Source organism: Heteronotia binoei, chromosome 13 (assembly GCF_032191835.1).
Source record: "Heteronotia binoei isolate CCM8104 ecotype False Entrance Well chromosome 13, APGP_CSIRO_Hbin_v1, whole genome shotgun sequence".
Lineage (NCBI taxonomy): Eukaryota > Metazoa > Chordata > Lepidosauria > Squamata > Gekkonidae > Heteronotia > Heteronotia binoei.
The window spans coordinates 8647613-8672029 of record NC_083235.1 but is presented as its reverse complement, the minus strand read 5'-3'; the positions used below and the strand labels follow the sequence as shown (position 1 = coordinate 8672029).

The 24417-nt window shown below is 49.2% G+C and overlaps 1 protein-coding gene across 2 annotated transcripts in view; it reads right to left on the bottom strand.

Moving 5' to 3' along the window:
* Positions 1-9687: 9687 nt before the first annotated feature.
* Positions 9688-24417, bottom strand: part of SYP (synaptophysin) — a 41259-nt gene continuing 26529 nt past the window's right edge. Inside the window, exons 3-7 of one of the 2 annotated variants that reach the window (XM_060251913.1) lie at positions 20537-20661; positions 17351-17549; positions 14350-14541; positions 12094-12394; positions 9688-9829 (exon numbers count right to left, since the gene is read on the bottom strand). In XM_060251913.1, coding sequence (XP_060107896.1) covers positions 12098-12394; positions 14350-14541; positions 17351-17549; positions 20537-20661 — 813 coding nt within the window. In that variant the 3' untranslated portion in view covers positions 9688-9829; positions 12094-12097. Of the gene's footprint in view, positions 9830-12086; positions 12395-14349; positions 14542-17350; positions 17550-20536; positions 20662-24417 lie in introns of both variants that reach the window. The other variant, XM_060251914.1, reaches the window with a different exon arrangement.

The following is a 24417-nucleotide window of genomic DNA, read 5'->3' as shown; positions in this document are numbered from 1 at the left end:
GAGAACTGACAAGATTGCGATAGACCAATCCGTATGCCTTCTGTCTCATCCAACCCATGAGGAAGTGGCAATGTTTATCATTAAACATTGTGAAAAGCTTCCTCTTTGGGATTTCTATAGAAAGCATAAAATAAACATTGTGAAAAGCTTCCTCTTTGGGATTTCTATGGAAAGCATAAAAAACGCAAGAGCAAGCAAGACTCTCTCGTTGGGCAAGTGTGGGATGATCTCGTCCATCACCTCAGTGGGGCACAAGGCCACAGAGTCCCCCCTCCAAAGCAGCCCTTTCCTCCAGGGGAACTGATCTCTGCAGTCTGGAGGGGAGCTGGAATTCCGGGGGATCCCCAGGTCCCACCTGGAGGCTGGCATCCATGAACCTCTGTGGGGCACAAGGCCACAGAGTCCCCCCTCCAAAGCAGCCCTTTCCTCCAGGGGAACTGATCTCTGCAGTCTGGAGAGGAGCTGAAATTCCGGGGGATCCCCAGGTCCCACCTGGAGGCTGGCATCCCTGAACCTCAGTGGGGCACAAGGCCACAGAGTCCCCCCTCCAAAGCAGCCCTTTCCTCCAGGGGAACTGATCTCTGCAGTCTGGAGAGGAGCTGGAATTCCGGGGGATCCCCAGGTCCCACCTGGAGGCTGGCATCCCTGAACCTCAGTGGGGCACAAGGCCACAGAGTCCCCCCTCCAAAGCAGCCCTTTCCTCCAGGGGAACTGATCTCTGCAGTCTGGAGAGGAGCTGGAATTCCGGGGGATCCCCAGGTCCCACCTGGAGGCTGGCATCCCTGAACCTCAGTGGAGCACAAGGCCACAGAGTCCCCCTTCCAAAGCAGCCCTTTCCTCCAGGGGAACTGATCTCTGCAGTCTGGAGAGGAGCTGGAATTCCGGGGGATCCCCAGGTCCCACCTGGAGGCTGGCATCCATGAACCTCAGTGGGGCACAAGGCCACAGAGTCCCCCCTCCAAAGCAGCCCTTTCCTCCAGGGGAACTGATCTCTGCAGTCTGGAGGGGAGCTGGAATTCCGGGGGATCCCCAGGTCCCACCTGGAGGCTGGCATCCATGAACCTCTGTGGGGCACAAGGCCACAGAGTCCCCCCTCCAAAGCAGCCCTTTCCTCCAGGGGAACTGATCTCTGCAGTCTGGAGGGGAGCTGGAATTCCGGGGGATCCCCAGGTCCTCCCAGAGGCTGGCATCCCTGAACCTCAGTGGAGCACAAGGCCACAGAGTCCCCCCTCCAAAGCAGCCCTTTTCTCTAGGGAAACTGATCTCTGTAGTCTGGCGATGAGCTGGAATTCCAATGGCCAAATTTACTTCTTTAATTAAAGAAAAGTCATTATTTATTTTTCATCGCTAGTTGGAAGCTACATTGACTTTCTGCATGCAAAGGGGGGGGAATGACTTGATTTTGATGATCTGTGAATTTGATGAGTAACGGTATTAACTATGTTTATATAATTTAGAGGGGAAAGGTTGGATGAAATGTTATGCTTAAGAGGAATAAATTGGATTGTTGCAATATGCCACTGTATTTTGCTTTGTTGCTGTGATATTTTTGGATTTGGCTAAACTGTAAAGATACGTTTCTCTGGCCTTTTCTCTTTTCTTTCTCCTTTTCTCTTTTGTTTCTCTCATTCATATTTTTTCTTGTTCATTTTTTAAATATATGTATGGAAAAAAACCCCGTAATTAAAAACATTGCTTAAAAATCGAGATCGTCAGGCCCCGCTTGGAGATCGGCAACTCTACCAATAATCCAGACCTCCATGAACCACAAGAACGAAACAAGGAAGGTATAATTATGCAAAGCTGAGATTCAGGTGACTCAGGCCAGTGACTCAAGCCGCATATTACAGGGAAAGCAAGAAAACACGGGCAACGTTTGACATGCGAAGGCAAAGGAACTTGGATGAAATGGTTCTCCTCTTTGGGGAGGGACGGTGGCTCAGTGGTAGAGCATCTCCTTGGTAAGCGGAAGGTCCCGGGTTCAATGCCTGGCATCTCCAAAAAAGGGTCCAGGCAAATAGGTGTGAAAAACCTCAGTTTGAGACCCTGGAGAGCCGCTGCCAGTCTGAGTAGACAATACTGACTTTGATGGACCAAGGGTCTGGTTCAGTATAAGGCAGCTTCATATGTCCATATGTAAAAGAACTCCTAGGGTGGCTGTCGCCGGAATACATCCCTGCAAAGTCTCACAGCAATCTGCAGAGCATGGATGGATGTATCACAGAAGTGACTAATATTTTCGAAGTTGTCACCTCCTACATCAAACCCTGAAGGAACTGGAATTTCTGGGTTGTCTCTGTAGTTTGTGGAGGGAGGGAGGCAAAAACCAGCAGGGAGCTGTTACTTCGGGGGTCTCTTTCTCAGCACATAATGAGACATTTCACAGTGATGGGGGAGGATGCCACAAAATGGGGCGGGGTAGGGGGAGATGTGTGTTTGTCAAACGACACAGTAGGTAATCCTGGCTTGTCAGAAAAGCTTTCAAGCAGGGAGGGTTAGTCCCCAAATGCAAATGCACATTCATCCATATGGATGCCAATCTCCAGGTGATGCCTGAAGATCTGCTATTCCTGCTAATATCTAGATGTGCCAAGATCAGTTCCCCTGGGAAAAAATGACTGTTTTGCCTGGAGGAAGAACTCTGCGGCATTGTGCCCTGCTGAGGCCCCTCCCCTCCCCAAGTCCCACCTCCTCAAGGCTCCACCCCCCCCCCCCCCAAATCTCACCTCCTCAAGGCTCCACCCCACCCAGAGCCAGTTTGGTGTAGTGGTTAAGTGCGCGGACTCTTATCTGGGAAAACCGAGGTTTGATTCCCCACTCCTCCACTTGCAGCTGCTGGAATGGCCTTGAGTCAGTTATTCACAGTAGTTGTCCTTGAAAGGGCAGCTTCTGGGAGAACTCTCTCAGCCCCACCTACCTCACAGGGTGTCTGTTGTGAGGGAGGAAGGTAAAAGGAGATTGTAGGTCGCTCTGAGATTCTGCCCTTGAAAGGGCAGCTTCCTGTGAGAGCTCTCTCAGCCCCACCCACCTTGCAGGGCTTGATTCCCCGCTCCTCCACTGGCAGCTGCTGAAATGGCCTTGGGTTAGCCATAGCTCTTGCAGAGTTTTCCTTGAAAGGGCAGCTTCTGGGAGAGCTCTCTCAGCCCCACCCACCTCATAGGGTGTCTGTTGTGGGGGGAGGAGAAGATTGTAAGCCGCTCTGAGTATCTGATTCAGGGAGAAGGGCGGGGAATAAAACTGCAGTGTTCTTCTTTTTCTATCTCCAGGCATATCTCAACTTGTAGCTGGCAACCCCATTTCCCAAGTGAATGTGAACGACGGTGACTGGAGGTCTCCTGGAATTGCAGCAACTCCAAAGGGAGTTCTGGCCATCACATTTAAAGGGAACACACACCAAATGCCTTCCTTCCATTGGAAATAATGAAGGATAGGGGCACCTTCTTTTGGGGCTCATAGAATTGGATCCCTGGGTCCAATCTTTTTAAATCATGGGGTGTGTTTTGAGGAAAGGCATTGGATGCTATGCTGCAAATATGATGCCTCTACCTCAAAAAACAGCCCCCCCAGAGCCCCAGATACCCGCAGACCAATTCTCCTTTATTCCCTATGGGAATAAGTCTCCATAGGGAATAATGAATGCCCAGCAGACATTTCCCTCCTCTCTCCCCCTCTTTCTGATGACCCTGAAGCAGGGGGAGGATCTCCAAACCGGGGGGTCCCCTGCCTCCACCTGGGGATTGGCAACCCTACCCACCTCTGTGTTTTCTTGAACAAGCCATTTATCAGGCCGTGGAAAGAGTTTGTGGGGACATTTCACATATTGTATACTCAGTGTTCTGTACTTCTTGTTCTTTTCAGTTTTGCACTAAATATATTCACACACAGTTTACGTGGAGGCTACATTGTTTCCGGTGGTTTTCTTATATTGTTTACTCAATACACCGGCTCCAGTTGTGATTACCACAGGAGAAAATGGCTGCTTGGAAGGGTGGACTCTGTGATGTCGCACCCTGATGAGGCCCCTCCCCTTCCCAAACCCCGCCCTCTCCCAGCTCCACCCCCAAAGTCTCCAGGTATTTTCCTACACAGACCTGGCAGCCCTGGAGATCAGAGAGCTCCAAGCAACAGAGATCAGTTCACATAGAGATAGGGTTGCCATGTCTCCTCACAGTTGTCATGGTGGGGGGAATTTGGGGTATTTCGGGGATGGGCAGAATATTTCATGCGATTTCCCCCAACACTAGTTTGGTGTAGTGGTGAAGTGCGTGGACTCTTATCTGGGAGAACCGGGTTTGATTCCCCACTCCTCCGCTTGCAGCTGCTGGAATGGCCTTGGGTCAGCCATAGCTCTCGCAGGAGTTGTCCTTGAAAGGGCAGCTTCTGGGAGAGCTCTCTCAGCCTCACCCACCTCATGGGGTGTCTGTTGTAGGGGAAGGAGATAAAGGAGATTGTAAGCTGCTCTGAGACTCTGAAATTCAGAGTATAGGGTGGGATATAAATCCAATATCATCATCAACATCATCATCGACATCAACCAGGCTGGAAGTGATATCACCACGATGTAGTGCACGACACTCTGGTTTTTTGGGGAAACATCTGGAGATCCGGGGCAATAGTCTTCAAAACCACAGAGTTTGCCCCAAAACCAGAGCGTCGCTTCATGACGTCCCTGTTTGGGGGTGGGGGTTCAAAGCCCTCAAAAGCAGGTCGTGGGGGCCGGTAACCCTATCTGGAGAAAATGGCTGCTTTGGAAGGACTCTATAGTGTTATGCCCCATTGAAGTCTCTCCCCTCCTCAAACCCCACCCTCCATCTCCAAATCTCTTAAATTCCCAACCAGGAACTGGCATCCCTAATGATGATGTCATGAAATCATGTATCTGGGGAGATAGGAAAGCTCTGTTAAAATATCCTGCCCAGGAGCATGCTGGGGAAGGCTGAAGCCACCGGGGGAGGCGTTTAAAGATGCCTTCCCCAGCCTGCCAGCCAGAGCCCTGGCCAGCCCAGGTGGAGCTCTGCTCCTGTGCGCTCCTGCCCCCCAAAAGCCCTGATGCTGTCACAGATTTTATAAAATGAGGATACAGGAGCTGTATGTGGGAACTAACAACACCATGCCATTTCAAAAACGTCCAAGGGTCTAACAATGGCTTCTGCAGTAGGCGTCGTTAGCTCCTTTCTATTCATACATTCTCTGCAGGTGTTCCCCAAAACTGCTTCCCCTATGCACCTAATCTCAGAACACATTGGTTCCTACTATCACAACAGTGGGCACAGTTCTTTTTCTGACCTTGATTACGATGCTTTAATGACTGGATTCAGTGGTGTCAGGCCCGCCCATCCATCCATCCATCCATCCATCCATCCATCCATCCATCCATCCATCCATCCATCCATCCATCCATCCATCCATCCATCCATCCATCCATCCATCCATCCATCCATCCATCTATCTATCTATCTATCTATCTATCTATCTATCTATCTATCTATCTATCTATCTATCTATCTATCTATCTATCTATCTATCTATCTATCTATCTATCTATCTATCTATCTATCTATCTATCTATCTAGTGTGCTTTTTCCTGATCACATCTTAAAACCAGGAATACATGTTTGGTACATAAGCCGGAAGGGGTTGTGTGGGTCCTAAAACTGGGCCAAATTTTTTTTCCGAGTTTTCAGAAATAGGGATGCCAGCCTCCAGGTGAGAATCCCCAGAATTACAGCTCACTTCCCATCTACAAAGATCAGTCTCCCCTGGAGGAAAGGGCTGCTTTGGAGGGGGGACCCTGTGGCCTTGTGCCCCGCTGAGGTTCAGGGATGCCAGCCTCCAGGTGGGACCTGGGGATCCCCCGGAATTCCAGCTCCTCTCCAGACTGCAGAGATCAGTTCCCCTGTAGGAAATGGGTGCACTGGAAAGTGGATTATGTAGCACTGGACCCCACTGAGTTTCCTAGTCTGGATCTGCCAACCCTAAGAACCCTGTTTCATAAAGATGAGATAAGAACAACACAAAATCAAACACTCCAAATGTTTGGTTTTTTTAAATACATTTTCTTTCTCTTTTTATTTGGTTTTTATCCTTTTTTTTTCTCTATACCTTTTGGGGTGGGGGGCAGATTCGGGGGATTCGATGCAGTTTATTTTCCTGTTATTTTGCAGCGGCTGCTATTGTTGGTAATTTTTTTTTTGGTTTTTTTGTGTTTTTTTGTCGTTTTAAAGATGGAAGAAAAAATCACACGATATCGACCGGGGCAAAGAGCCGGACAAACCGAAACGCACAATTACGGCACGATCAGATACACAGACACTGATTAATATACAGTCAGAGTGCCACTGGGAAGGGGGGGGGGTCGGATGGACTTGGGGGGGGGAAGAGGGAAGAGCTGAAAGTGTGGGTGGGGGGAAAGCTTTGGCTGGTGTGGAAAATCGATTTGAGTCGGAGGCCATGAGTTGTAGAAAGGCTAGAGCGAGAACTTTCCCAGGGGCCGGAAAAAGGGATTGGTGAACGCATAGAGGGGAACTATGGGTAGTAAAGTATAGGGAGAAGTGGGGGGGGGGAGAGTGTATATGAGAAAGATAAATAAAGAGACAGATCAACTGAACTGGATATAGGGGGAGAAAGAGAGAGATTGGGGCAATCCTGATCCAAAACACGTTTCGCTTGGAAGTAAATCCAACGGAATCGAGTTCTACAAAACCGACCCCTACTAATTTTTCTGCGGCTGCAACCCCAAGGAAATTTTTGCGGGAGTAAGCACCATGCGATAATAGGACTTGCTTCTGAGGAGGCTGTTTAGGATGGTTCCCTACGTTAATTAATCCAGAATAATTTTCATACACTATTCCACATTCTCAACAATTACAGCGGATTAGGACCCGAACTTCAGAGGGAGGCCTAGTTCAGAGACCTGCCTGGTGGTGGCCCCGCAACAAACATCTGTGAGGTTTTCTGAGCTGCAGGCTGGACAATACCCCCGAGCATGGAGTGTACGGAGGTGTCCCTTGTGTGTTTGGCCAGATGTAACCCATCGCAATTTGCAGCATCACAGCATCGCTTTGGATGCTCCTACAGTGGCTTAAACCACAAACGAAAGGCCCATCTTGGAAGCGAGAGCTGTACCGTTTTTCCGTCTCTACACAGTTCCTGCCTCCTTAGGAGTCAGCGGGGTGTGTCTCTGCATGCTCCTACACGAGAGATCACGTCGCAGCTGCTTAGCCTCTCGACGAGGCACGCGTCAAAAGGGCAAGGATGTGAGCCACCCTCTTGGCGAATACAAGAAAAGGGACGGAGGTGAATCCACATGGGTGGTGACGGAAAAGTGCCGTCGAGTCATAGCTGACTTATGGTGATCTCGTAGGGCAAGGCAAGAGAGGTTTAGAGGTGGTTTGCTGTTGCCTGCCTCTGCAAAGCAGCCCTAGGCTTTCTTGGTGGTCTCCTGTCCGATTTCTAACCAGGCCCAGCCCTGCTTGGCTTCTGAGATCTGACAAGATGTGGCTTGCCATTGCCTGCCTCTGCGGAGCAACTCTGGACTTCCTTGGTGGTCTTTCATCCAAGTACTGATCAGGACTGACCCTGCTTAGCTTCGGCTACCTGATGAGATCAGGCTAGCCTGGGCCATCCAGGTTAAACCAAGGGATGCTCAGAGATGCTTCACCATTGCCTGCCTCTGCGTAGCAACCCTGGACTTCCTTGGTGGTCTCCCATCCAAGGGCTAACCAAGGCTGACCTCACTTAGCTTCTGAGATCAGGACAGCCTGGGCCATCCAGGTCAGGGCATGAAACAAACAGCCGTGGTTTGCCATTGCCTGCCTCTGCATAGCAACCCTGGACTTCCTTGGTGGTCTCCCATTCATGTAGTAGCCAGGACGGACACTGCTTACTTTCTGAGGTCTGATGAGATCAAAGTAGCCTGGGCCATCCAGGTCAAGGCAAGTGACAAACAGAGGTGGTTTGCCATTGCCTTCCTCTGCGTAGCAACCCTGGACTTCCTTGGTGTTCTCTCCTCCAAGAACTAAGCAGGGCTAACCCTGTTTGGCTTCTGAGATCAGGCTAGCCTGGGCCATCCAGGAGAAGGCAAGAGACAAACAGAGGTGGCTTGCCATTGCCTGCCTCTGCGTAGCAACCCTGGACTTCCTTGGTGGTTTCTCCTGCAAAAACTAACCATAGCTAACCCTGCTTAGCTTCGGAGATCTAGCTGGCCTGGGCCATCCAGGTAAAAGCAAGAGACAAACAGAGGTGGTTTGTCGTTGCCTGCCTCTGCGTAGCAGCCCTGGACTTCCTTGGGGATCTCTCCTCTAACCACAGCTAAGCTTCTGAGATCTGGCTAGCCTGGGCCATCCAGTTCAGGGTGAATCCACATTAAACTATCTTAAATATGTACTTCCAGATGAGTGAAAGAGAGAGAATTAATGAGAGCAGAAGAAATTAAAAAATAGCACGGGGGGAAAAAGATAGGGTTCGGAGTCTTCCCCTCATTCCCCCCCACCCCCGCTCCGGAGAATTGTCAGCCCCATCCGCACTGGTTATCATGGCATACATGCTGGTATTAGGGGAAATAGTGGGGCTCTGACCCCTTTCCCAGAAAGACCGGTGTTTAGCTCCCGTTTGCCTTCTGCTTCCCCAACAGGACCAATCCCTCTGCAAAGATGACAAAACGCCCCTCCCCTCCCTGCCCCCGCTGAATTGCAACTGATAATGAAGCTCAAGACAAAACATCCTCCTGGAACGAATTGAGACCTCGGGTTTCCTGTCTCATGACCAATGCCGATTTCTCCACACCTGCTACCCCTCTGCGTATCATTCGGCATCTGGAACCACTCCACTCTCCAAAATGTAGGACAGATGGACTCACGTTCCAGCTGTATCTGCTGAGGTGAGCAGTGACTCCCAAAAGCTCCTCCCCTGCCACAGATTGTGTTAGTCTTGCAGGTGCTACCGGACTCTCGTTCTTTTCTACTAGACACTCCCCCGAGAAACCCACAAGTATTCCAACGCTGCGAGTTCCTCCTAGACTCACCCCCGTCTCCCCACCCCCAGTATGGACCACCCAGAAAGGAAAGTTGGAGAGAATTACCATAATGTTTAGGTCTCCCAAACCCCCAATCCCTCGTGGCCTTGAATTTCACTTGAAGTGCTAGATTTGTCCCCCCCCACAATTCCCTGGAGCCCCCTAGACCTGCCTGACATTGAGATACCCCAAACCGCCCCGGATCCGGAAGACGTCAAAATAAGACCCCCCCGGCAGATTGTCTGCCCCCCCACCTCAACCACACACAACTTGCTTCCAGCAGGGGCGTCCAGAGGGGAGACGGAAGAGGGCCATGGGATTTAGCGATGAGACGGGAGGAATATCCGGAGGTGGAGAGAGCCATGCGGTGTCTTCCATAATATTGGGTGGAATGGGATGGGATGGACCAGGGACAGGGCAGGAAAATGGGTGGGACAGAGAGAAGGGTATGTGGGTATATTTAGCCAAGGAGCTAGGGAGCTCGGGGTAGGGGAGCAAGGTAATAGCATACGGCCAAGGAGATGTCCCCGGGGGTGGGTTCGGTCATGTTGTCGGGCAGTGTGTGTGTGTGTGTTTGTGTGTGCTTGAGGCAGTGGGAGGGGGGGCGGTCTATCTCTAGTTGTAATTTTCTCATATATATATATAATATATATATAAACAGCACAAACATCTACATTCATCCGGGAGAGGACCCCGCCAGCCCCCTCCCAGCGCGAGCACCCACTGGCCCCCCCTCTCCCCTGCACGAGGGGACACGGGGGGCGGGGACAGGACGGCGTCTTCCTCCTCACAATGCCTCCTACTGGGGGTAGGGACCTGTGGGGAGAGAGAGAGAAAAGCAGATGAACAATGGCTGACAAGAGAGGCCAGCCCACAAAGGACACTGTAGTAGGGCATCACCCGGAAGTGAAGTCATCATGCCGGGGACACTCTAGGACTTGCACTAAAAACTCTATGGTACCATAGGGGTTTACCACGAATCTTAGAACATTTCTGATGTGGCACTCTAGGAATCGTGGAAAACTCCATGGCAGCAGCAGAGGAACTTGGCAACCCAACACTGCAGTCAGACACACACCAGTCCCCAGGGACACTGCGACACAACTGTTTAATATACTTAGGTTTTACCTAATTATGTTATTTTGTATGTTGTAACCAGCATTCCCTCTAAGCTAAGTGTGAGCTAGCTCACCATTTTTTAGCTTCCAGCTCACCCATTTTTGTCTTTGCAAGTGAAAAAATGGCCCCGGAGCAAACGAATTTAGACAGGACCTCACAACTTTCATTCCAGTAGCTCACAAAATAGAATTTTTGCTCACAAGACTCCACAGCATGGAGAGAGCATTAGCTGTAACCAGTGTTCCCTCTAAAGTATCTCACAGTTTTTTAGCCTCCAGCTCACACATTTGTGTCTTAGCTCAGGAAAATATGGGCCCAGAGCAAACAGATTGATGCAGGAGCATGTAACTTTTGTGTCAGCTGAGAGTCAGTTAAAAGGGGGGAAGAATCAAGGGGGGGTGAGATATTAGCCTGCTTCTGCCCCTGAGAATCTAGAGCAGGGGTGGCCAACGGTAGCTCTCCAGATGTTTTTTGCCGACAACTCCCATCTGCCACAGCCATTGGCCATGCTGGCTGGGGCTGATGGGAGTTGTTGGCAAAAAACATCTGGAGAGCTGCCGTTGGCCACCCCTGATCTAGAGGATCATGGAGGGGCAGCCTTGGGTGGGAGGGCAAGTACGTCCGAATTGCCAGATCCTGTAAGTCTCTATAGATCCTCTGCTCAGATTAGGCGTAATTGAAGGAGATATTTATTCATTTCCCACTATATCAGGGGTAGCCAAGCTTGCTTAACATAAGAGCCACATAGAATAAATATCAGATGTTTGAGGGAGGGAGGGAGGGAGGAAAACAGATGCGGAAGGGAGGAGGGAAGGAGAGGTAGAAAGAAAGCAACTTTAACTTTAAATGCATTCTGCAAGCTGCTGTCTGGCTTGACTTAGAGAAATAAATTAAAGAGAAATGCCTTCTCGAAGCCAGACAATGGGACAGCAGGGGCTTCGAAAGCCACACAATATGTGTGAAAGAGTCACGTGTGGCTCTTGAGCTTCAGTTTGGCCGCCCCTGCTCCATACCACCACCTCCCCAGAGACTCTGCTTGAGGCAGGTCCCCAAATAAAACATGATAAAAATAATCAAAGCAGCATAAAACTCAAGAAGACCTGTACTGTATTATATGGCCAACAGAGCTTTCAGTGATATACTCAGTAAAGGTGTATCACTTGTGGCTGTCATCACACACACTTAAGAACGCATTTTCAATCCACTTTCCAACTGGATTTTGCCAATTTGCACTTTACAATCTGGTTGGAAAGTGCATTGGAAGAGGATTGAAAGCGGATTATTTAGTGTGTGTGATCACAGCCTTGTGTGTCCCTATTTCTTCTGGGGTTTTCTTCTTTTCCATGAGTGTTTTGCTCCCTCTAGTGGATGATTTGATATTACATCACTATACGTCCCATACTAAATCTGCATGGAGATAGGCCAGACACACAGCGAAGTAATATCGAATCGAACACTAGAGGGTGCAAAATACATTCAGAGCAGGAAAAAAAATCCTGACGCATAGGGACACACCAACGAGGAAAATGACAGTGCGGCAGAGCCCATAACTATTTAATGAATTTTAAAAGATCAAATTCCTTAATTAAAAACTGGGATAAAAACAAGTGTTTCGTCCAGGTGCCTAAAAGCAGGGCTTTTTTTTGTAGCAGGAACTCCTTTGCATATTAGGCCACATCCCCCTGATGTAGCCAATCCTCCTGGAGCTTACAGTAGGCTTTGTACTAAGAGCCCTGTAAACTCTTGGAGGATTGACTACATCAGGGGTGTGTGGCCTAATAGGCAAAGGAGTTCCTGCTACAAAAAAAGCCCTGCCTAAAAGAGCATAAGGTAGGAACTAGGCGAGTCTCAAGGGGGAAAGGCATTCCAAAGATGAGGGACCACCACTGAAAAAGCCCTGTCTGTAGCATGTGAGCCCTGAATAAGACCTGAGGACCGTCCTCCCCAGCAACAGAACTCACCCGCCTACATCTGATTTGAGAAGGAAGTGGGCCCGCCTTGGCCGTAACTGGCCTGTTGGCCGTACTCTCCCTGCTGACCGTAGCCCTGTTGGCTGTAATCTGGCTGATAGCCTCCCTGTTGCCCATATGTGTCCTGCTGTCCGTAGCCCGGGGCTTGGTTGTAGGCATCTCCGTAGGTTTCGGGCGCTGGCTGCTTCTCTTGGGCGGGTGGGTACTTCATGAACGGGGCGGTCCAACCTGTCTCTTTAAAGACGAACCACAAGTTGCCCAGCCAAAGAACCAGGTTCAAGAAGCCGAAGACCTGGGGACACAAGGAACAAGGGACGGGAAAGGAAAGAGTCATTCTTGGACACAGACTCCTTCCCCATCCAGAGACGGGCATGCCAAGTGGCTAATTGCTGTCCTTTGTCTTCCGTCCCTGATTCTCATTCACTCCTCTTAATCTGCTCTCCATTGCCAACTGGGGCTTTTTTTCTGGGGCTGTTTCCGGCAGCAGGCGCGCTTCGCGCGCGCGCCCCTGCCTCCCCCCTTCCCCCCCAAGGTGTCCCTGGCTGGCCTTCAGACATTATGGTCACCCTAGGCCACACACCTCTGATGTAGCCAATCCTCCTGGAGCTTACTGTAGGCCCTGTACAAAGACCCCTGTAAGCTCTTGGAGGATTGGCTACATCAGGGGGGTGTGGCCTAATAGGCAAAGGAGTTCCTGCTACAGAAAAAAGCCCTGGACCCAAGGCAATGTCATATAAGGCCTATATAGTATATCTTTGCAGTGAGTTACTGATATTTCTCAGAACGTAATTTACATTTGGAATCATTGAACAAATGTGCATAAGGTCCTAATTGTTTATTTTTTTATTTTATCAAATTTATATCCCGCCCTTCCCTAATGGGCTCAAGGCAGCTAACAAAAACCACATCAAATATATATATATTTTTAAAAATAGAATATACAATAAAAACAATTCCATACATTTTCCCACTGTAATTGTGCACATTGTACAATTTGAAATTCTTATTATTGGGGCCTACAACTTTTTAAACACTTGATTTGCAAGAAACAAATGTTTTTTTTGTATAGTTTGTAATATTTATGTTGTGTATTTATTGGTTTTAACCTTGAACCCCCTAATTTCTCCCTATAGCAGGATACTCAGCTGAAGTCCCCCCCCCCCAAACCCCTTTTTTCCCAAGCTCCACCCCAAAGCGCCTGGAATTTCCCAACCCTGAGTTGACAACCTGATATTCCATCTGATGTGCCCCCCCCACAGAGACATATATGTAGGACTTTCTTTTTTTAGAAAGAACCCAGCAGGAACTCATTTGATATTAGGCCACGCCCCCTCCGACATCACCATTGTTTCACATGACTTTTTTGTAGAAAATGCAAACGAGTTCCTGCTGGACTTTTTGTAGAAAAAGTCCAGCGGGAACTCATTTGCATTTTAGGCCACACCCCCGACATCACCATTGTTTCACGCAGGGAATTTTTTTGTAGAAAAAGACCAGCAGGAACTGGTTTGCATTTTAGGCCACACCCCCTGACATCACCATTGTTTCATGCAAGGAATTTTTTTTAAAAAAAGACCAGCATATTAGGCCACACCCCCTGACATCACCATTGTTTCACGCAGGGATTTTTTTTTTGTAGAAAAAGTCCAGCAAGAACTCATTTGCATTTTAGGCCACACACCCTGACATCACCATTGTTTCACGCAGGGAATTTTTTTGCAGAAAAAGATCAGCGGGAACTGATTTGCATATCAGGCCACGCCCCCTGACACCAAGCCAGCTGGAATTGCACTCCAGTGCGTTCCTGCTCAAAAAAGCCCTGCATATATGATATGGTAAGACATAATTGGTGTTCAAAATACTTGGCATCGGGTGAACAAACGTACAAACAATGCCCACCCTCCCCAGCTAGGACTGCCATTCTCCAGGTCTGGGTGGGGAATCCCCTTGGCTTTGGGGGCTTTTGCCGCAGGAAACTGCGCCCCCAAACAGATGTGTCACACAGAAGTGATATCATTGTATCAGGGACAACACACTGGTTTTTTGGGCAAAACTTTTAGGTTTGATGCCAATTTTACCACAGAGTAAAAAAGTGACAATGATGTCACTTCTGGTTTACATCAGTGCATTGCAAAATGTCCCACCCATTCCTGGAACACCCTCTAAATTCCTCTGCCAATCATGGCAACAGGACCTGGCAACCCAACCCAGCACACACATATCCCTGTTGTATATAGGAGGACTCACCACAGACGTGTTGAGGCCAGAGGTGACTGGCTCCCGGATCTCCTTGCAGGTGTTGGCTTTGTCTTCACACACCTTCATGCCTTCAATCACCTTGTCAGGATCGGTGGCCATCTTGACATCTGATAGACCCTTGGCCCAAGCGCAGGAGCTCACCAGCCACATGAAGGTGAAAACAGCCGTGACGACGAAATCCTGTGGTAGAAAGACCAGCTCAGAACTACGCCGCTCTGAAGGAGGAAACGGGGCACCGATGGAGTAATGGGGTGATCGTCACACTGAGCATGGAAGTTTCCATCTCAATTTTTACCTCAAATTACGGTTCAAATTTTACCTCTGAGGAAGAAAGGGCTTGGAAGCCCCTCTTCCTCCTTCTTAAGCTCTTACAGGCCAATTCAGAAACCAGTTACCCAGGGCTTCTTTGTCGAAGAAGCCCAGCAGGAACCTATCTGCATATCAGGCCACACACCCTGACATCACAGGAAGTGACATCACCTGTAGGTAACTTTTGACATATTGACACCGGAAAGTCCTGTCAGCTGCATTTCATGGATGTCTGTTCTCACACAGCCCAATGAGAGACGTTTGTTTTGCCCCCCCTCCAAACACGGCGGGAGATAGCCACATGCCGTGAAGCAGGCAGCGGCAGGCCCAGCTTCCCCTATGAGCAAGGCCAGCGTGTGGGAGTAGGCGATGTAGGCAGCTGTCTAGGGCGCATATAGCCTATGCCGCTCCCTCCTTGTAGGCCAGCTGGTCTGTGTCTTTCCCCTGTCTGAGACTTTCTTGCGCTGCGGGAAAGTCGAGGGGGGGCACTTTGCACAGCGGGCTCCTCAAGAGGAGCCCGCTGTGCAAACAGGGCCATCCAGCCCCTCTCAGCTTCCCCGTGCTGCGGGGAGGTGACTCTTGGTGCAAACGGGGCCATCCAGCCCCGTTCGGCTTCCCCGTACTATGGGGAGGCCGAGCGGGGGTGTGGGTATTTGTATGGAGAGCTCATCTTGAGGAGCCCTCTGTGTAAACGGGGCCATTCGGCCTTGTTCGGTTTCTCCGCACAGCGGGGAGGTCAAGCGGAGGGTGAGGTGGGCGTTTGCATGGAGGGCTCCTCAAGATGAGCCTTCCGTGCAAAGGGGCCCACATTTGGGCAGGCGCTGAGCTGGGGGCCCTCCCCCACTGCAGGGGCAGGGGGCAGAACCTTGCCGGGAGTGGCAAAAGGCCCAGCACCGGCCCTGCCCATGAGGGGCACTTGTGGCCGCCTCCACATCTCTCGCTCTCTTGACAAGCCTACTGGAAGCTGGAGGTGGCAGAAAGGACGGAGCACACGATCTGGGAATGCATGGCTGCCTAAAGCCTTCCCCCTGCCAGAGATCTTTTTTTGAGCTGGAGCTCTGGTCTAGCCAGCGGGAACTGTGTTCCTGTGCGTTCTTGCTCAAAAACGCCCTGCAGTTACCAAGCATTTACTAAAGCCTAATGCAGGGATGTTTGATTTCCGTTCTTCGAAATCTGATGTTACCAGCCCTAAGCCTGCTTGCAGGAAGGGTGGGATGTTAATTCAATAAAACGAATAAAACAAAATAAATAAAAGGATTATTTTAAAATAGAATGAATAAAAGGAGTGTGGTGTCTATGGGTGCAATGGTGTCTGCTGACACCTTTCCTGGTGCCCACGCGTTTTTAGAAGCTTTTGCTTCTGTTTGGCCATTGGAGATTTGATTTTGAAAAACGCTGCTTAAACTGCGGCGGCCATTTTGTGGGCTGCACCCACCACACTGTGTCAGAATTCCAAAGGTGTCGGCAAGCTCCAAAAGGTTGGGAATCTCTGGACTAGCAGATAACTATTTCTAAAGCAAATAATTCACGACCTCCCCCTCTAACCTTTCTTCATGTAATTTAAAAATCCCGCTTTAGGCATTCAAACAAGACTCATTTAGGATGGCCTGTGACTCAGTAGAAGATCTTCTGCTTGGCATGCAGAAGGTCCCAGGTTCAACCCCCAGCATCTCCAGTTAAAAGGACCAGGCAAGAGGTGATGGGAAAGACCTTGATCTGAGACCCTGGCTCAGTGGCAGAGCCTCTGCTTGGCATGCAGAAGGTCCCAGGTTCAATCCCCTGCATCTCCAATTAAAAGGACCAGGCAGGAGGTGATGGGAAAGACCCTGACCTGAGACCCTGGCTCAGTGGCAGAGCCTCTGCTTGGCATGCAGAAGGTCCCAGGTTCAATCCCCAGCATCTCCAGTTAAAAGGACCAGGCAGGAGGTGATAAGAACATAAGAACATAAGAGAAGCCATGTTGGATCAAGTCCAACACTCTGTGTCACACAGTGGCAAAAATTTTTATATACACACATACACTGTGGCTAATAGCCACTGATGGACCTGTGCTCCATATTTTTATCTAAACCCCTCTTAAAGCTGGCTATGCTTGTAGCTGCCACCACCTCCTGTGGCAGTGAATTCCACGTGTTAATCACCCTTTGGGTGAAGAAGGACTTCCTTTTATCAGTTCTAACCTGAGTGCTCAGCAATTTCATTGAATGCCCACAAGTTCTTGTATTGTGAGAAAGGGAGAAAAGGACTTCTTTCTCTACTTTCTCCATCCCGTGCATAATCTTGTCGACCTCTATCATGTCACCCTGCAGTCGACGTTTCTCCAAGCTAAAGAGCCCAAAGCGTTTTAATCTTTCTTCATAGGGAAAGTGTTCCAAACCTTTAATCATTCTAGTTGCCCTTTTCTGCACTTTTCCCAATGCTATAATAAATATCCTTTTTGAGGTGCAGTGACCAGAATTGTACACAGTATTCCAAATGAGACTGCACCATCGATTTATACAGGGGCATTATGATACTGGCTGATTTGTTTTCAATTCCCTTGGAGTTCAATTACGCTTGTCCCAACCTTTCTCCTGGCTCCACCCCCAAAGTCTCCTGGCTCTGCCCCCAAAGTCCCTAGATATTTCTTGAGTTGGACTTGGCAACCCCACTTTTTACCCGGGCGAGGTCAGGAACTCACAATCATGGGTCCCTTGTTGTTTTCTCTGTACTTGTCTTGCATGAAGATATAGACCACGATGGCAGCCAGGGAGTAGAGGAAAGCGAAGACGGCGATGGTGACGAAGAACTCGGCGGAGGAGGAGTAGTCGCCGACCAAGAAGACTTTCTCCAACTCACGTCCTTTACAAGCCGGAGCATCAAAATATACCTGGTGGAGCCTGGAAGGGGAAGCAGAGAATAGCAGAAGGTCGATCAGTCGCACCAATAGAGTAGCTATTGATCTAGGATAGGGCTGCCCAGGGCTCTTTTTTGTAGCAGGAACTCCTTTTCCTATTAGGCCACACATCCCTGATGTAGTCAATCCTCCAAGAGCTTACAGGGCTCTTCGTACAAGGCCTACCGTAAGCTCCAAGAGGATTGGCTACATCAGGGGTGTGTGGCCTAATATGCAAAGGAGTTCCTGCTACAAAAAAAATGCCCTGGGGATCCTTAACATGGTGCCCACCTGTGTCCACAGGGGATTTTAGAAAGTGGGCAGGGTAGGGGTCCCAATCCTCCCGCCCTAGCGGGGGACCCCAGGTTTTCCAGCCTCTTCCCCCGCTCCCCAAAGAAACGGAAGCAGGGGAAGAAACGGCGCGAAGGAGCGTGGCGAGCCGCCCCTTCTCCGCTTCACCATGGCTGCTCCTCCGAGATGGGCTCAGGCTGGGTCCATCTCGGAGAAGCAGCTGGGATGGGGCAGGGAGGGGGCAGCGGCGGCGCAGCGGCATCGCCAGCTCCGCCTCTGAAGTGGAATGGGCGGGCCGCATGCGCAGTGGCTCCGTTCGAGAGCGCGTGCCGTGCAGTTGAAGAGCAGGCTGAGGGAAGGCGGGCCGGCCGGCTCGCGGCTGTCTAGCCTCGGTCTGTGGCGGCGGCAGCGCCCGCAGGACGTTCCGAAGCCCCCGGGGCTATGACCTGCCTCCCTGGCTTCCTCAGCGGCGGCTCTGCCTGCGCCGCCCTCCGCTCCCTGTTCAAATCCTCGGGGCGGCACCAGCAGCATCATCACCATCAACTGCGCTTCACCGCCCGGCGGAGGCGAGGAGGGTAAGCTTGGACGTTAAGGTGAAGCGCCGTTGATGGTGATGATGCTGCTGGCGCCACCCCGAGGATTTGAACAGGGAGTGGAGGGCGGCACAGGGAGAGCCGCCGCTGAGGAAGCCACGGCACCTCAGCACGGATGCTTCCTCCGAGCTCCCCTCGAAGGCCGCCGGCGGGGGGTTCCGCCCCTCTCGGGTGGTGGTGGTGGCCAAGACCACCCGCTATGAGTTCGAGCAGCAGCCGGCCGGCCTGCCTTCAGGAGGACCTTAAGCAGCTGGTGAGTGGCCTTCCTTGGGTTGACCCAGTGCAGGGGTGGCTAAACTGTGTCACATATTGTGTGACTCTCGAAGCCCCCACCCCCTCATTAAAACTAAAGTTACTTTCTTTCCACCTCCCTCCCCCTCCATCTATTTGTATCCCTTCCTTGTCTTGCAGCTCTCAGACATCTGCTGGTCATGGCTTGCAGCTCCCAAACATCTGATGTTGATTCTATGTGGCTCTTGCATTAAACAAGTTTGGCTACCCCTGACCCAGTGCGTGGGGGTGGTGGTAGAGTCCTCAGGTGCTTTGTGGGGAGGGCTGTACCACCTCAGAGAACAAGTGCATGATAGCAGTTGGGGGATGATAGCCTAGACAAAAAGTGGAGGGGGTTCTTTACACAAAAAAAAATCTGGACTGGAGGGTTTCAGTCTCTTCTCCCTGGGCTGCTGGTATTGTGTTTGCAGAAAGTCCCTTTTTCTGTGCAAGGAGGAGCATTCAGAAACAATACCATCTCATTGGACTACTGTGTGGTCCCTTTAATTGTGATGGACAGAACTCCCGTTGGAGTTCAATTGTGCTTGTCACATCCTTGCTCCTAGCTCCACCCCAATGTCTCCTGGCTCCACCCCCAAAGTCTCCTGGCTCCACCCCCAAAGTCCCCAGATATTTCTGGAATTGGACTTGGCAACCCTAGGGCAGGGTCAATTGGGGCTTTCACCCAACAAGGCTTCTGATTGGCCACTGGAGATATGATGGGCTGTGCAGATTTTTAAAATTTGCTATGGTACAGCAAACTGTGGGACCAGTGTGTAATGGGAAATAGCACAAATCGTATCTAATTTGTGTTGTTCCGAACAACAAAAAATTGATATGATTTGTGCTATTTTGTTCAGTTGACGGTTGAGTCTGACTTTTTGCAACCCCATGAACCAAGTCACGCCAGGCCCTTCTGTCTTCCACCATCCTCCGAAATCCGTTTAAATTCATGTTAGTTACTTCAGTAATGCTGTCCAGCCATCTCATCTTCTTTTGCCTTCTGTCTTTCCCAGCATCAGGGTCTTCTTCAGTGGGTGCTCCCTTCTCATTGGGTGGCCAAAGTATCTGAGCTTCAGCTTCAGCATCTGTCCTTCCAGGGAACAGTCTGGGTGGATTTCCCTTACGACTGACTGATTGGATCTTCTTGCAGTCCAAGGGACTCTCGAGAGTCTTCTCCAGCACCACAGCTCAAAAGCATCTGTTCTTCTGCACTCGGCCTTCCTTGTGGTCCAATTCTCACAGCCATACATTACTACAGGGAATACCATCGCTTTAACTAATAGATCCCTGCAATTTCCTATAAGTACTAATTTTGCTGAGAAATGGTTCTCTCTGTTAGAATAATTGGGCAAATCAAAATTTCATACTTGATCAATTGTCCCAATTACAGAAATGGTTATGAAAGATCTTTTTCGAGATCAGGGTAGAGAAGTGATTAGATATGATAGACATATAGGAATTTTCAGTTTCATAGCCAAAAGCTATACTCAGTTCAATGTAAATAACACTAAAACACCAGAAATTCTGTCGATTGTGTTATATTTCACTTTAGATGACATTCATAAATAATTCTGTTTATATTTTTACTTTGTAAATTTACGTTACTATATTTCTGTAAAAAATGTTATCGAACATGAATTCTTATCATGGTAATTTTAAATTTTACTTCAATTAAAAAATAGTAATTTCAAAAAAATATATATGTTGCTCTGGTATCAGCTGCCAGTACACCAGAAGAGGCCTCGCTGTGTGACTAAAGGTAAGCTGTGGCAGCCATTTTGTGGCCGGCTCCGCCTTTGCGGAAGCCATTTTGTGGCTGCACCCACCAACTCACCGGAAGGGATAGGAGAACTCCACGTCTATACTGAGGTCGCTCTCGCTCTTGTTAGCGCATTCAACGCTCAAGCGGAATTCTCCGGTGTAGCTGCCGCACGTTGCAAACGCAAAGATGGAAAAGAACTGGGGAGAAATGACACACACAGAGAACATGAGAATGTAGGTCACTTTATTCATTCCTATTTTTAGACAGCAGTCGTTTCCATGCTGGAAATGGTATAGCTGTCGAATGTATGGAGATGAGAAAATCTATAGAACACATTTGCGGCTTGCATACCTGTGGGGTGCTTTCGCAGATGCTAAATAATGATGACAATGAAGAAGAAGACTACAGACTTATACCCTGCCCTTTTCTCTGAATCAGAGACTCAGAGCTACTTACAAGCTCCTATATCTTCTCCCTCCACAACAGATACCCTGTGAGGTGGGTGGGGCTGAGAGCAGCTGTCCTTTCAAGGATAGAGTCTCAGAGTGGCCTACGATCTCCTTTCCCTTCCTCCCCCACAACAGACACCTTGTGAGGTGGGAGGGGGGCGGCTGAAAGAGCTCTCCCAGAAGCTGCCCTTTCAAGGACAGAGTCTCAGAGTGGCCTACGATCTCCTTTCCCTACCTCCCCCACAACAGACACCCTGTGAGGTGGGGGGGGGGCTGAGAGAGCTCTCCAAGAAGCTGCCTTTTCAAGGACAGCTCTGCAAGAGCTATGGCTAATCCAAGGCCATTCCAGCAGCTGCAAGTGGAGGAGTGGGGAATCAAACCCGGTTCTCCCAGATAAGAGTTCATACACTTAACCACTATACCAAACTGGCTCTCTATAATGGCATCATTAGTCTCTATTAACGTTAATGGAATCAGGAAAGGAAAGGTCCCCTGTGCAAGCACCAGTCGTTTCCAACTCTGGGGTGACGTTGCTTTCACAACGTTTTCACGGCAGACTTTTTACAGGGTTGTTTGCCATTGCCTTAACTCCCTCATAAAAAGGAGGAAGACTTTCAAATATTTAGCTAAACTGGGGGTGGACATAATTTGTTTGCAAGAAACTCGCATATTGTCAAAAGATCAACGCCTTCTGGAAAATAAAAAATTTGGAAATGCATTTGTAGCGACTGACTTGAACAAGAAGAGAGACTTGGCAATATATGCAAAAGATAAATTTAATCCACAATTACGATTTGCCTCAGAAGACAGGAGAATTTTATTAGTGGCAATCACTATAGATGTGTCACAGAAGAACATAAGAGAAGCCATGTTGGATCAGGCCAACGGCCCATCCAGTCCAACACTCTGTGTCACAGAAGAACATAAGAGAAGCCATGTTGGATCAAGCCAACGGCCCATCCAGTCCAACACTCTGTGTCACAGAAGAACATAAGAGAAGCCATGTTGGATCAGGCCAACGGCCCATCCAGTCCAACACTCTGTGTCACAGAAGAACATAAGAGAAGCCATGTTGGATCAGGCCAATGGCCCATCCAGTCCAACACTCTGTGTCACAGAAGAACATAAGAAAAGCCATGTTGAATCAGGCCAATGGCCCATCCAGTCCAACACTCTGTGTCACAGAAGAACATAAGAGAAGCCATGTTGGATCAGGCCAACGGCCCATCCAGTCCAACACTCTGTGTCACATAAGAACATAAGAGAAGCCCTGTTGGATCAGGCCAATGGCCCATCCAGTCCAACACTCTGTGTCACATAAGAACATAAGAGAAGCCATGTTGGGTCAGGCCAATGGCCCATCCAGTCCAACACTCTGTGTCACAGAAGAACATAAGAGAAGCCATGTTGGATCAGGCCAATGGCCCATCCAGTCCAACACTCTGTGTCACATAAGAACATAAGAGAAGCCATGTTGGATCAGGCCAATGGCCCATCTAGTCCAACACTCTGTGTCACAGAAGAACATAAGAGAAGCCATGTTGGGTCAGGCCAATGGCCCATCCAGTCCAACACTCTGTGTCACAGAAGAACATAAGAGAAGCCATGTTGGATCAGGCCAACAGCCCATCCAGTCCAACACTCTGTGTCACATAAGAACATAAGAGAAGCCATGTTGGATCAGGCCAATGGCCCATCCAGTCCAACACTCTGTGTCACATAAGAACATAAGAGAAGCCATGTTGGGTCAGGCCAATGGCCCATCCAGTCCAACACTCTGTGTCACAGAAGAACAGAAGAGAAGCCATGTTGAATCAGGCCAATGGCCCATCCAGTCCAACACTCTGTGTCACATAAGAACATAAGAGAAGCCATGTTGGGTCAGGCCAATGGCCCATCCAGTCCAACACTCTGTGTTACAGAAGAACATAAGAGAAGCCATGTTGGATCAGGCCAATGGCCCATCCAGTCCAACACTCTGTGTCACCTAAGAACATAAGAGAAGCCATGTTGGATCAGGCCAATGGCCCATCTAGTCCAACACTCTGTGTCACATAAGAACATAAGAGAAGCCATGTTGGATCAGGCCAATGGCCCATCTAGTCCAACACTCTGTGTCACATAAGAACATAAGAGAAGCCATGTTGGGTCAGGCCAATGGCCCATCCAGTCCAACACTCTGTGTCACATAAGAACTTAAGAGAAGCCATGTTGGGTCAGGCCAATGGCCCATCCAGTCCAACACTCTGTGTCACAGAAGAACTTAAGAGAAGCCATGTTGGATCAGGCCAATGGCCCATCCAGTCCAACACTCTGTGTCACACAGTGGCCAAAAAAACCAAGTGCCATCAGGAGATCCATCAGTTAGGCCAGGACACTAGAAGCCCTCCCACTGTGTCCCCCAAGCACCAAGAATACAGAGCATCACTTGCCCCAGAAGATCTGCTTGAAGCTGAAATCCAACCAAGAGTGATATCAGATCACAACCCAATAACTATAACATTTAGGGGATCTCGAGTGAAAAGGTTCTGGAGGTTATATACACAAATTTTAAAAGATAAAAACTTCCTTTAAGAGGCTAAAACAGAAATGGAACTATTTTTTAAACAGAATATAACCCAACATGTGAAGATTCGAGTGGTTTGGGACACAGCTAAAGCATATTTCAGAGGGCCTGCAATTAGATTTAATGCCAAGAAAAGAAAAGAGAAAGCTGAACATTTTCAAAAATGTAGGAAAAGCTGAGAAGAATTTAAAGGCTCAACCTACTAAGCAAGAGTTTCAAGAAAGGATTAAAAAAAATACATCAACTTAATCTATTGCTGGTAGAAGAAGTGGAGAAAAAGTTAAGATCTGCTAGGCAAAATTACTTCGAATCTGCTAACAAACCGGGAAGATGGCTGGCATATAAACTGAGAAAGGAAAGTTCTAAAAGAATAATAACAGTACTGAGAGATGAAAAAAACAAAGAAAAGTTTCAAAAGCAGAAGACAGACCAAATCGTGGAACGATTTTATGAAAACCAGAAAATGTTTCAACAAAGGAATTTGACTGCTGAAATGAAGCTGATGCATCCCATGCCATCTGTACAATGTAAATTACAGGATCCTGAAGCCTCCATTTGCCTCAGTGCTGTGCAGGGAAGAAGAAGAATTGCAGATTTATACCCCACCCTTCTCTCTGAATCAGAGACTCATAGCGGCTCACAATCTCCTTAATCTTCTCTTACCCACAACAGACACTCTGTGAGGTGGGTGGGGCCGAGAGAGCTCTCCCAGCAGCTGCCCTTTCAAGGACAATCTCAGAGTGGCCTACAATCTCCTTTCCCTTCCTCCCCCACAACAGACACCCTGTGAGGTGGGTGGGGCTGAGAGAGCTCTCCCAGCAGCTGCTCTTTCAAGGACAATCTCAGAGTGGCCTACAATCTCCTTTCCCTTCCTCCCGCACAACAGACACCCTGTGAGGTGGGTGGGGCTGAGAGAGCTCCCCAAAAGCTGCCCTTTC